General features: G+C 38.0%; 1 protein-coding gene across 2 annotated transcripts in view; it reads left to right on the top strand.

Annotated features, from left to right (window-relative positions):
- Window positions 1-12789, top strand: part of PARP8 (poly(ADP-ribose) polymerase family member 8) — a 131767-nt gene that overhangs the window by 74602 nt on the left and 44376 nt on the right. Inside the window, exons 7-12 of one of the 2 annotated variants that reach the window (XM_042028378.1) lie at window positions 2688-2782; window positions 6086-6146; window positions 7201-7291; window positions 10129-10195; window positions 11551-11676; window positions 12203-12301. In XM_042028378.1, coding sequence (XP_041884312.1) covers window positions 2688-2782; window positions 6086-6146; window positions 7201-7291; window positions 10129-10195; window positions 11551-11676; window positions 12203-12301 — 539 coding nt within the window. The remainder of the gene's footprint in view (window positions 1-2687; window positions 2783-6085; window positions 6147-7200; window positions 7292-10128; window positions 10196-11550; window positions 11677-12202; window positions 12302-12789) is intronic. The other variant, XM_042028379.1, reaches the window with a different exon arrangement.

Here is a 12789-nt window from a genome sequence, read left to right as displayed (position 1 = left end):
GAAGACGTACAGTTAAAAAATAATACTGAGGACTCAGAAAATAAATAGGAAATCAGGTAATGGGCAAAGTCCCTTGCAAGACAGAAAAGAAGAATCCTTTTTCAAGGAGAGTATTTGTGGAGGTTAAGTGAACACCAAGTGCATTGGGGAGACAAAAGATTCGATCATGTATGTGGGGAACCGGCAAGGCAGGCTCCTTCACTTGAGACAAGCTTGTGCTATGCCCACAGGGAAAGGGAGCAGAAATACTGGCTTTAACAATTAGAGGGAAGAGATGCCAGTGTAATTGTGTGCAATGCAGTTGAGAAGGATGGAGGTCAGGAATAATTCTTAGCATTTCTGAGTGGTTACAGCTGGAAAAGACAAGAGGGTCACTGATGATGAAACAAGGATTGTGGAAGATGGGAAATGGTGTTTGATGGGCAGTGAAAAGAAGATGCAACCTTTTCCTCGTAAATTAAATGTGTCTACTTCCTAGGCACCTGCTTGTAATCCTCCCTAAGGATTAAATGGATAAATACTTTAAAGTAGCTAAGTGGTTCAATAGCCTAAGACCTATTGATTTTCAATGGGATTTAGGTTTTAAATCACTTAATCTCCTTTTAAAAAGCAACCTTTTGTCAAATAATCTGAATAAGGTCTCAGATTAAAAATGGAGACTTTCTAAACACAGACCTTTGAGTCACAGCAAAGTTATCAGATTTTTTAGCTTTTATATTCACTTCTTCTGCAACTCTGTTAGTTCTTGCTTTGAATCTCTATCTTCTACATTTGCAAATAAGAACAGGGGATGAAAACAGAAATGCTACTGCGTTTGGCTCTCTCTCTGCATGTCTCTTGTGCTTCAGCTACAGGACATACTTGAAAATGCAGAAATACAAAACTCTGACAGCCTCCTCTGCATACATCAATATGTCTGTGGCACTAATTCAGGGGTGGGTGGGAAGTACCATACTGTGGTCTTAAAATCTGCCAGAGCACTGCTTTGTTTCCTTTTTGAGTTCATTGCCTCTTACCATGAGAAAATTAGAAAAAGCATTATGTTGAGCAGTGTAGTGTTCTGCATAATGTTCCTTTTATATTTTACTATTATTGAAACATAAGACTGATTTAAAAATCTGGTTTAGGACCAACAAAGGTGGCAAGTGCACCACAGCTACAATTTGTGAAATGATTGCTGTGCTCTCTTTGGAAGCAGGACAGCAATTATTTACGCATCTTTAAAGAATTCATCTTTGAGTAATGAGCATGTAAAAAGGATTGATTTCCCCCTACCTAAAGTGAAAAAAGATTACAATAACGATTTTCTTCCCATGCTCTTCTACTTGGAAAATTGTTCTGACATGCCTGCCCAAACAAAGGAAGGCTACTTGTTTTATGACCTTCTGGTCATGAATATCTTTGGTATCTCTGAAAAATACATGCCTATGCCATGCTGATGAATTCTGTCCCTTATACTTAAAGAATTCTAAGTCTAATCAAATTAACTCTCTTATAATTTTCAAATGTCAAAAGGTGATTATCTGATTATTATTTTAATACTATTGAAATTTAATTAAATTGAAAAGCGCATCTCTAAGTATCAGAGCTGAAAGTGTCACAGCACTGGTTTCCTACAGATTTGGGTGTACAAATGGAAGAAACAGTACTGCAGTTGGATGTGACTCTGCAAGAACAAGAATTCTCTGCAGGATTCCTGTATAAGGATATATATGTGTGGGTCTAAAGGGATAAATTACATTCTATTGCTTTGCTCTTGATATTTTCAAAGGTACAGACCAAATCCTACGCTCGTTTCTGAATCTGTCCAAATCTAGGGAGTTCATTGACTTCTGTGGAATTACTGTCATTCTAATTGTTGTAAAGACATAGATTTAGGTTCACACAATCAGGATAATTTTGCTTGAGAAGAAGGTAATAATAGACAGATGATGAATAGATTGTTACATGCCCAAAGAGGTATTTTGGACCTTATAGAAGAGAGGAGGATAATAATTATTTTGATTTCATACCATCCAACCATACCAGCTCACAAGTTTTGCTTTTTAGTGTAAGCACAAAAATAACTTTTTCCACTTTTCATGTAGAGTTTGAAAAAGAAAAGGGGTTGGTGTCTAGGTAGATGCTGCTTTATACCTTTTCTGGTAAAATACTGAACATGGGAAAGTGTTCTTTTAATTATTTTTTTTAGTCTCCTGTTATGGCACTGGTGTGTAGAATGCAGCCAGTGAGTAAGCTGAAAATGTAATTTAGATGCTGGGGTGCTGGGTATAGAGAATAGTTTCATGTTGCTTTTGTGCGCAAGCCATTCTGTGTCTAGTATATATATGAAAGTGTGACAACCAAGAGTGAGCAAACCTTTATCCTGTAGTGGTTGACAAGACTGGGGAGATCTGGTTCTTATCCTGCTTAACATTCTTAAAATACACAAGTATCCCAGAAACAAACCCTGGGACAAAATAGGACAGATGAATGAGTCCTTTGCAGCTTCTCTTCCCACAAACAGGAAGAGAACCCTCAAAACCCTTCAAGGCAGAGGTGCCTGCTTTGAAAATCTTCTGTCCTTTCTGAGTGTGGCATTAAGGAATCTGAATGCAACATACTTCACAGGGAGAACTTTCAAGAGTCTAAATCAAGTGCCAGAAGTGAAATACAGAGCTCCCAAGATATTCTTCTTTCCCTGACAGGTTAGCTATGATGGAGAACTTCACAAGCACCCACAGCTGGAGGCTGATTTAACAGCAGTGAGAGAGATCTATGGACCTAATGCAGTATCTCTCAGGTATGACACTGGCCTTTCTGTATTGTGGAACCTTTAATGTTTTGGAGTTCGAGTTCCATATGCATCTTCCCTGACTGCCAAAGCACAACTCGTTCCTGGTGATTTCTGCATGTTGTGTGACAAAAGGAGAGAGCACTGCAAGCCAGCATCAGTGCTGAGGTTTTGGGGTTACTTTGTTGTTCAGCATGGGTACAAGTAGCTGTACTGAGAACAGCCCTGTTCTAAAACATCATTGTCTTCTGCAGTTGTAGTCAGGCAGTTGTGTTTTGTTGTAAACTACAGTTCAACATTTCTCTAAACCCTTGTTAAACTCCTTTTGTGTCATATTCTGTATTTTGCCCTGGAGGTGAACAAGAGGAATGATAAGAGATTTAATAAATATCTTCCCTAGGGAATGACTGAAGGAATTGGATTTGTCTAGTCTAGGAGAAAAAGAGAGGGAGAAGACACAATAACAGTTTTTCTTCTTCAAAAAAGCTGTTTGTAGATAGGAGTGATCAAATATTCTGTATTGTCATCATGAGAGAGATGTAAGAAGCTAGGGTTTGATTAGAGATTAGGGAAATTTTCTAATTGTGGGAATCTAAAGTGTCCTACACATGGAAGTAGTGGAACCTTGGTCAGATGTGAATTGCTAAGAATAATTACACACAAATTCTGTTGGGCATATATCAACATGCATGATACTGCCAATAGTGCATGTCTGTGTAGTATATATACTTTAATATTCCTCAAATATTTTATAACTTCATTTTCCATCTATGTAATCTTAATAAATTCATAAAAATAACAGGTAGGTAAGATGTAACAGACCTGTCAGATGTATTGCAAGGAAAATATCAAAGTTGTCATACAAACCAGGTAAGAAGCAGAGAGAGCATGCCTACAGCTATGGTGTACTTATACTTTCTCAAATTAAATGGAAATTTATAGCACTGCAAGAACCTGGGGAATTGAAATCTGGATAGTTGTATGTAGGTTTAGGAAATGAATGAGATAAGTCTTCAGTTGCCAAACTGATAACTATGAAATTGAGGTTCCTTTAAGCTCCTAAAATGGAAACATTATGTGTAACCTTTCGAAAACTTAAATGCATGTAATTTATTGAATCAGCTGTTTCACTGGAAACACTGTGATCCCCTTGAGCTCACTACAGTAGAAACTGGCACCTGTGGCTGCTTTTGGCACGTGTAAAACTTAAATGTTTCATCCACTCTATTGCAGCTGAAAATATTTAAAAATTCTTGGAAATATACCCCACAGCTTTAAGCATTCATTTTCATCCCTCTTGTGCGGCTCCACTTCTCTAAGGAGAGAGAAGTTTGTCTGACAAGGAGATCCGCTAAGAGGCATATTTCCTAGAGAGCTGACCCTCCTTTCAGTAACCTCTTGCTGTCATAGAGTCAGTTTTACTTGTAAAAGTGAAGTTCCTGTACCTGCATGCTTTTCACCACTGCCCTTAAATATCTGGCCACAAAAGCCCTGAGAAAGTGATTCATCCAACTGATCCAAACTCTTCTGTATCTCTTTACATTGCATATTCATTTATGGACAGAGGACCTCTGGGAGCTTCAAAACCAAAATGTGTTGATGAAGCCATTGTAGACAGCAGATCATAAGCTGCAGGTGTTGGAATAAAACATTATTTCCTCCTCACTCTCAGCTTGGGAAGTTAAAACTAGAGTTAGCATCATATGTCTAAAATTCATCTTCTAGGATTGTAGTGGGGCAGGGGCAAAGGGATTTCTGCAAGTATGGAAATATCACAGTTAAAACTAATTTTTATCTTATTCTTTCTTACACTTATTTTTCTATTCCATTAGTTTAAGCATTTCTCTGTTTAATTTATAAAATTTTTCTTGTTTACAACCTTTTGAATCTCAGTTATGTGAGTAACACCAGCCTGCATTCATAAAAATTACTTAAGATAGCGTAACAAGGTTTGGATCTTCCGGAAAGTGAACAAAAAAACCTGATGCCACTGTTGTGTAGGGTAGTGACTAAGCCATTCAGTGTGGAGAGCTTGCCTGTTTCAAAGCCAGGTTTTCAGTGAGCTGTAGGGGTCAGCGAGTGCCTGTACAGCTCTAGGTGAGGTGACACTTGGAGCAGCTCTAAAGGTGGCTGGGAAGTCTCCTGTGGTACAGCCCTGTCCTGCCATTCATCTGCCCTGTGTGTGCCATGTGTGGACAGACTTGTATAGAGGGAGAACTTGGGTTTGCCCTGACCAGAGAGAGCAGTTGGGTTACTGAGTTTTGGTGGAAGGGGTTCCCTTGGCCAAACTTCTCAAGAGCTCAAGCAATTTCCAGTGCAAACTAAGCCCTACCTCAGCTGAGAGGTCACTTTGGTAGGAGACAGTTACATTTTAGTATTTCAGAATTGCCTTATCGACTGATGCACAATTGCTTCTGTGCACTTCGTCAAGTTTAATAGAAAAGCATGGAAGTCACTCTGAGAACAAGCATAAAAATGCAGTTTAAAGTTAAAAACACCCTAGTGACTGGAAGCTAATCTGTGAAAAATTGAGAGATAGTACTTTTACAGTATGGCCCACTTAGGTAATTTAAATGAAAACAGTTTTTTGTTTAGCTGTGTATGTATTTTCTAGCTCTGTTTTTTCATAAGTCTTCAAGTACGTTGGGGGAGGGCAGTCAGAGTGAGTCAGAAAATAAGAGGCAGAAAAGTCCCAGTTTAAATGTAAGATTTCAGATGGTAATGAAATACCTGTTAAATCCAAATCTTGCAATATTACATGCAACAGATAAAAAAGATAACTGTTGCCTAGAGCACATTACAGGGCAGTCTTTATTTTTAACAAACCAATGCTTGAATGTATGAAGCAATCCCCAAGGTATAACATGCCATCCTCTAGGCTATGTTGTATTTGTCTTCAATGGTTTACCTGAAGCCTATTTTTATGTTGCTGGCTGTTAACCTGAAATACTTTTGAGAATTAACAAGGGTTTTCTTGTGTCATAAATGGGAGCAGCATGTGACTATTAATTTTTCTTTGTTTAAATGTACAATACACGAGACAGAAATGCATAGCAGCAATGGAGAGATTTGGGGGAATTAGTAGAAAAGATTTAGCCTGCTTAAGCAAGATCCTCTGAAAAAAACTTCTAAGTGCAGCAGACAGTCGGTCACCCACTGGGAATATTGATCCAATCTATGTAAATGTGTATTTTGTAACTATTCTGATTATACAGATAAGATTATCCTTTATAAAATCTTCCATGTTCTAAGTACTCGTGGATTGAGTAGTATCTTAAAGAGCTCTAATGTACTATAATTCTTTCCTTTCAGGGAATATGGAGCCATTGATGATGTAGATATTGATCTACATATTGATGTTAGCTTTCTTGATGTAAGTAATCTAATCACAGAATTACATAATGAACATTAATACCCATTTAATTTTGCTACACATCAGACTCTCTAGACAACCACTGATACATTCCTTTTTTGGAGACTTGATCTTCACAAGTGGGTGTCACATTATTGATTGATACAGAGTGGAAAGGTTTCCTTTCCTTTTATGATCACATTCTTAAAAATGCTGTGTTAGGCTTCTATTTGCCTCATGTGTTTTTCCTTCCAAACATGTTTTGTGAATAGTAAATGTTTTAATAAACATAAATGAAATACCTTCTTTTATTTTTAAATGTTACCCTAGACATGAGTCAGGTGAAAGCACTTCACAGCCCTGAAGGGATGACGACTTTGGCTGCAGTGCTCCTGTACACTGATTAGAGAGAGGCTTGACTGGCAGAGGAGACACGGGACAGTGGTGCTGTTTGCTGACTGGCAGCATGGTTTCTGTAGCTGTTGTGCTGTCATTAGCTTCACACTTCCTCACCTCATCTGCGCAGTAACCTCCCGACCTTGATATAAAGAACAAAAATGAGAACTTTTAAGGACATCATTAGCTTCTGCACAGATACGTCTTCTTTTCAGGGCAGCACAGCACGTAAGACAGTCACTGAGCCTGACCAAAATTTTAAGAAAATCTCATCATAGCTTGAATTATTTAGACCAGTTTTAAGGAGCAAAAGTTTCCTTTGCCCTTAGTTATGGGGCTAGTTTCTATTCTGTCTTTTTTGTTCCTTTGCTTCTCAGCTTTGAAGCAGTACCTGTTGGTGGATGGGAATATGTCTGCCTGTACTATACATGCAGTGTTGTGTATAAACCTCTGCTTGGTTTAAATGAGCTCACTCAAGACCTGGAAGCAGTCTGACACTGCTCTTCAGGGGCACTGATGTGCACTAATTTGAGCTAAGTGTAATGTTGGGGTAGATACTAAACAACTGGGTAGATGGATGGATGGTGTTTATAGCAACCCCAAAGCAGACTGATGAAAATCAGCAGTTCCTCATGGTAGCTAATGATGTCTATTGTTTTTTTTTTTTGTCTTAAACTAGGAGGAGATTGCTGTGGCTTGGGATGTAATTCGCACAGAGCCAATAATAGTGCGACTGCACTGTTCACTCACACAGTACCTAAATGGTCCAGGTTGGTCAACTGTGTATTCTTCGTGTGCCTTGTGTGGTGTCCAGACTGAGCCATGGGATACTCATTCACTACCAAATCTTTGACCCTGCATGTGCTCAGTTCTACTGCTGAGAGGAGTCCTATTGATTTGAAATTAAGCTTACATGTATATGCATGGCTAGGCTCTTCCTGGTGACGCAGACATCTTATTTAAACTTCCATAGGTTGATTTTTGGAACTTGTTTGTGTGATGTCCTTTGAAATGCAACTGCTTCACCTGGGAACCAGGGTTAGGGAGTAAAGATCTAGAGTTTCTAATATGTGATTTCGTCATTTTGGAAATCAAACATCATCTGCACAGATGAGATACGAGTGATAATGAAGACATACACAGACCTGTGCAGCACATTAATATGCCCTTTTTCATGCAGCTTTGAAGAATCAGGCCATGGTAATTACCCATTCAGTTTCTGGTTTCTCCAGGAGTATGTGAATTCTGGAAATCTTTAGATTTGGAAGAGTTTTTAAGTGAGTAAAGTTTCCTCATAAGAGAAAAATGGTCAACCTCATGAAGAATCAACTGATTTTGAAGATTTGGAAGCATTCGTATGCGAGAGCCAATCAGATATATTTTTACAGTGCAAGTCAGACTCAGTTTGGATAATAAGTTGCCCAGCCTTGGAGACCTGCAGTACAGGCTGTCAGTTCAGGCTTTTATCTGTGGGAGAATTCTGCCTCTGGAAAATGAATAGATATTTCCAGTCATCTGTCCCAATGAGCTATTTCTATAGGATATGTTGTCTGACGATTCTAACTGTAAGCTATATTCTGTTCATTCAAATAAGCATTCCATTATACTGATCTTTTTTTCCCCTTGACTTCGGTCTTTTTGTCTGTGGTTTATTACTTGACTCATTTTTGTAAATATTCAGATCTTAAAATACGTATTTGCCATAGCAGGAAGCAGCGTTAGTATTCAGAACATTTCTATCAAAATGTAATTTAAAAAATAAAAGAGTGCAGCAAATAAGAGAAGGTGAAGTGTGAAGAGTAGTGTGCAGTGAGAAATGAGAAGTAACAAGAATATGTATTCTGCACCGCTGACAAGGTTAAGGTGGGAAACATAGTTCCCAGTGCTGCAGCTGACTGCTTGTGGGAGTGCCTGAGTTCTGAGAAAGGCAGGATCAGGGCCACAGCCAGGAGCTTTGCTGACGTTGGTTTTATGAGCTCAGCTGCTGTTGCAGCCATGTCTCTTTACTCACTAACAAAGCACAGCGAGATCCACCATCTTTTGCATTAATTCTGTTAATTCCTCTCCTGCCTCAGATATGTTTTCTTGAGACCACTGGGCCAGAATTTTACGCTGTATCTTTTTCTCCTATACTGCGTTCTATTGACTGAGAAACAGAAACACAGTACACTCCAAAGCACATCAGGGGATATGAGTACCACCCTGTAGCTGTGTAATATACTGATTTTAGACAGTTCTTCTGGTTAATAGCTTGTCTCACTACTGCCTGTGTGGGCAGTTTGTCCCTAGTGCCCTAGAAACCTGTCTTAGAGAGAATGAATCAGCCACTGGAGGTATTGGCGTGTCTCCTCTGAATGTAGAGTCTAGACAAAAATTCTGGTCTAGATGTCAGATTATGAGATTGATGGTGTACATATGATGATAGTTATTTAAAGTATTCCCCGTCCCATCAGCCCCCTGCAGTGTGTCTGAAATTTGACAATCCAAAGATATTGCTATACTTAATGAAATCATTCATCCCTCTTGAAAAAAATCATCAGTTTGTATTTAAAAGACGAATTCATGTTTGATGTTATTTGAATAATAATATTGGAGAAGGGGTAACTACAGAGCTTTGAACTAAGTTAAGTGACATGGCCAAGTTAGATATACTGTATTTTATTATCAAATTTAATCTATTAAAGCAAAATTGAAGTACAAACTTCTCTATTCTGAATAAAATCTGACTTTCTGAGCGGTTAGAATAACATCAAAATACTGATTTACCATTTCTAATAAAATTTGAGCAAACTCCAGATTTTTTTGTTTTCATTCCTTTTTTATTTTACTTTAGTCATTATCACCTTATGCAATACAAAGTATGCAGTCTGTTCGTGCTTGTAATATGCATTGGCTGTTGTTGTGCCTTGAGGACCTGAGCCTCTCAACAAGTACCGGATTCTATCTGCCACTTCTACCTATCAAATGTTATTAAAGGATTTTAGTAATGCCACTAGCTAATTTCCATCCTATACCCTGTAGATTTTCAATTTCTGACAGATGAATATGGGTATACTAGTGTTAGGACAGGCCTTGAGGAAATTTCAGGGTAATCCTTGGCCACTGGAATTCACATATCAGGCACTTAGATGATAGTTTTGGATCTTGTATTAAAACATCCTCAGAAACAAAACCCAGATATTAATGAATTTGGTTTCAGTCTGGGCTTTCTTCATAGCCACAGGAACTTTACTGTGTATAGACTACTTGGAAAAAAAGTGATTAGGTGAGATGAATTGCCAGATTAAAAGTCCAGATACATTTAACCTGATGCTGCTTGCTACTTGCGTAGTATATATGTAAAAAAATACACATTTTTGTACATAAAAATGTAAATTATATGTACATAATGTACATAAAATTGTAAATTATATTGGCTGATACTCCAGAAAGTTCCATTCATTTCTTAATATGCTTAGATGACATGTCCACTTTTGCCATTGCTTCAATTTAATTGTCTGTACTCAAGCTCCACGTAGAACAAGGTCCTTAAATAAGACTTATATGGTCACAAGTTTGTCATTACTGCTGTAAGTTCATATATCAACAAAATATCCTTTTTCCCTAGTGCCAACTGTGGATGTATTTCAGATCTCTACTAAGGAAAGATTTGGGCTGGGACATCAGCTGAAAAAGTAAGTCTAAAAAAGTACAACCCCCTGATTTTAGGCAAATATTACACTCTTTTTAGTTTCTGGACCATGTCAAGCAGAATAAAATTCATGTTGTCAGGTTGGTTGTTGGATCAAAGTATCTTGAAGTTGTTTTTCTTTAAATAAAAGTCAATATTTGCCTTTTCAAGTTTGAGTTTGACAGCTGTGGATGAGAACATGATTTGTGTTACTTGCCAGGGTTTTCTGTCACTTTGCTGCCTTTTAGGAAGAAAGCTGTTAAAGTTTTAAAGACCATATCTAGGAGTGTTCAATTTCATATTTCTGCTTAGATGGTGAAGCCTCTGAAAGAGGAGTCTTTTTGAGCTTCATGCATACCCTGAGGGGGCTATGTTTTCATGACTGCCTCTAGAATACATCACAGTAATTAGGCCATCCAGGTTTTGAGGACAAGATGGAAGAACAGTCAAAAAAATTGGCAGTTTCCTGTGGTCATAGTGCAATTAATTTTAATACAATTTTGCTGAGTCATCTTTTTGCATATGCTTTTGTACATGTTATAGAATTTTAAGTATATAGGCTTTAGTATCTCAGTATTACAACATTAAGAAACCCCTGAGGGAAAAAAAAATGCTGTTTAGTGTTTTAAGAAATTCAGTGCAACATTTTCATAATCTTACAAATGAAGCAAGTTATTGAAATCTCTATGGTATATAACTTTGAAAAAAAAAAAAGGAAATGCTCCCCTGAAATGAACAGTAGCTTAAAATGTTTTGCTATTTACACTGTCTGTGATTTTTGCATCAGGTAATTAGTAAAGGTTCTTATATGACATTTTCAAGATCACAGCTGCGCAGTTCACAACTGAGCAGGAGTCAGAATACCCATGAACCTGATGGTCCCTCATGGCTGTGGCAGTGGGTTATTCATCTTTTTCATACCAAATTCAGATTTGACTTTTATCACTATTAAGACCCCCACTACCAGATTAGAGCCAGAGAATAAGGTTCTGCTTGGCCATACAGAGGCAGTAGCCTGTGGTCATGTGAGAGGCAGACCCCTGTAGCTGGATTTGATGCCTTTGACTCGGTTTCTCTCTAGATCTTCATGAGAGGAGATAAGTTTTGCAGCTGCAGTGGTTCTTTACACAGACTGTGTTCTCTTTGAGAGTCCCTTGTTAAATTAGTTCTGTGTGGGAAAAAAAGGGTTTTTGAGGAGCTGAGGCACCCAATCATCAGTCCACATACGTGACAGAAAACTTCAGCTGTAGAGTGAGAACATTGCCTCACACCTACATGGTAACCACTGAGACCGTACTATTAAAATGAGTATGTCCTCTCTGGGATAAGAAAACCTTTTTTTTCTTTCTTAATTTGCAGAATCATGCAGACATTTGTTACACAACAGTGGAAGAACAGTAAAGAGAAATCTAATTGTACGCACAATAAGAAGGTGTCTGACAAAAAGGTGAAATCCCCTCTGCACATCTTTTCTACATTGCGCAGGTAATAGCAAGGAAAATGTGCTGTTATCACCATAAACTGTTCAAAATCTTCACAAGGTGAAATCTTGACTTCTCTCCACAGAGAAGTGCTCTATTTATATCTTACCTCATGGGTTTCCAGTCCTGCATTGCATGATATCAGGAGTGAACTAGGTACTGCTGCAGCTTCTAAGATTATTAGAAGCTAGATCATTTCAGTGCTGTGCTCTCTGAAAGAGCCATGTTAGATCTAGAACTGGAAAGAGTTAGTTTTATTTTAACTTGTGTTTGTATCTTTATTTTATCTTTACTTGAATAGCAAGAATAAAAATAGAAATAACATATATACAAGTAATACGTATGTATAGTATATGTTATGTGTATTTCAAAAACCTGTATTTGTCCGGCTCTTCTTTCTACAGCAGTTTGTATATTTAGTTTTTTAAAACTGGAATGGTCATTAATGAAAGACTGATTTTTAAAGATGCTGAGCACCCTCCCCTCTCCAGTATTTTACTACATTAATGTTTTCCACTTCTGAAATGCAGGCACAGAATTTCAAAGAAAAAGGGCATTAAAAAGCATAAGAAAAAGCTTATGAATAGTTCAGTTGCATTTAATATGATTTCTGCCAGTTGCTCATACTCGTAAGTATACGTAGAATCAGGCTCTGATTTTACCTCTTTCAGGATTGTGACTATTTACTCTAGTGTGTTTTCCTTCTTATGGAGGGTTGACAGATCACCCCTTCAATTCAGTTACTGAATTTCAATTGAATGCTGCTTTGAATATTCTTTCTTCTCGAGGAATTTTGCCATTCTAAATTCAGGGTGTGAAAAAGAGATAGAATACAGCAATCACTCACATTGCAAAAGGGGGGAATGTCAAAGATGACTAAAGATTGTCTGTCTATTCAAAGGCAGAGGAGGAGAAATGATGTTTTAAGTAGAAGGCTTATCCGTTCCCTACCATGCCATACGCTGCTGCCAAGCACAGGCTGTAGGTTAGGGTTTGGTTTTATTCAGAAAGGACATAAAAAACCAGCCCATTTTCCTCTTGATTTGGCAGCCAAAGTCCAGAGATGGCTCAGTCCAAATGCAGGGACCCTCTCTGTCCCCAGGACATCATTCCTACC

The sequence above is a fragment of the Corvus kubaryi genome, unplaced genomic scaffold (assembly GCF_017639235.1).
Source record: "Corvus kubaryi isolate FWS band 111438036 unplaced genomic scaffold, C.kubaryi_AGA036_p1.0 37308, whole genome shotgun sequence".
Lineage (NCBI taxonomy): Eukaryota > Metazoa > Chordata > Aves > Passeriformes > Corvidae > Corvus > Corvus kubaryi.
The sequence above is the reverse complement of the archived record's forward strand: the minus strand, read 5'-3'. Positions and strand labels throughout refer to the sequence as shown.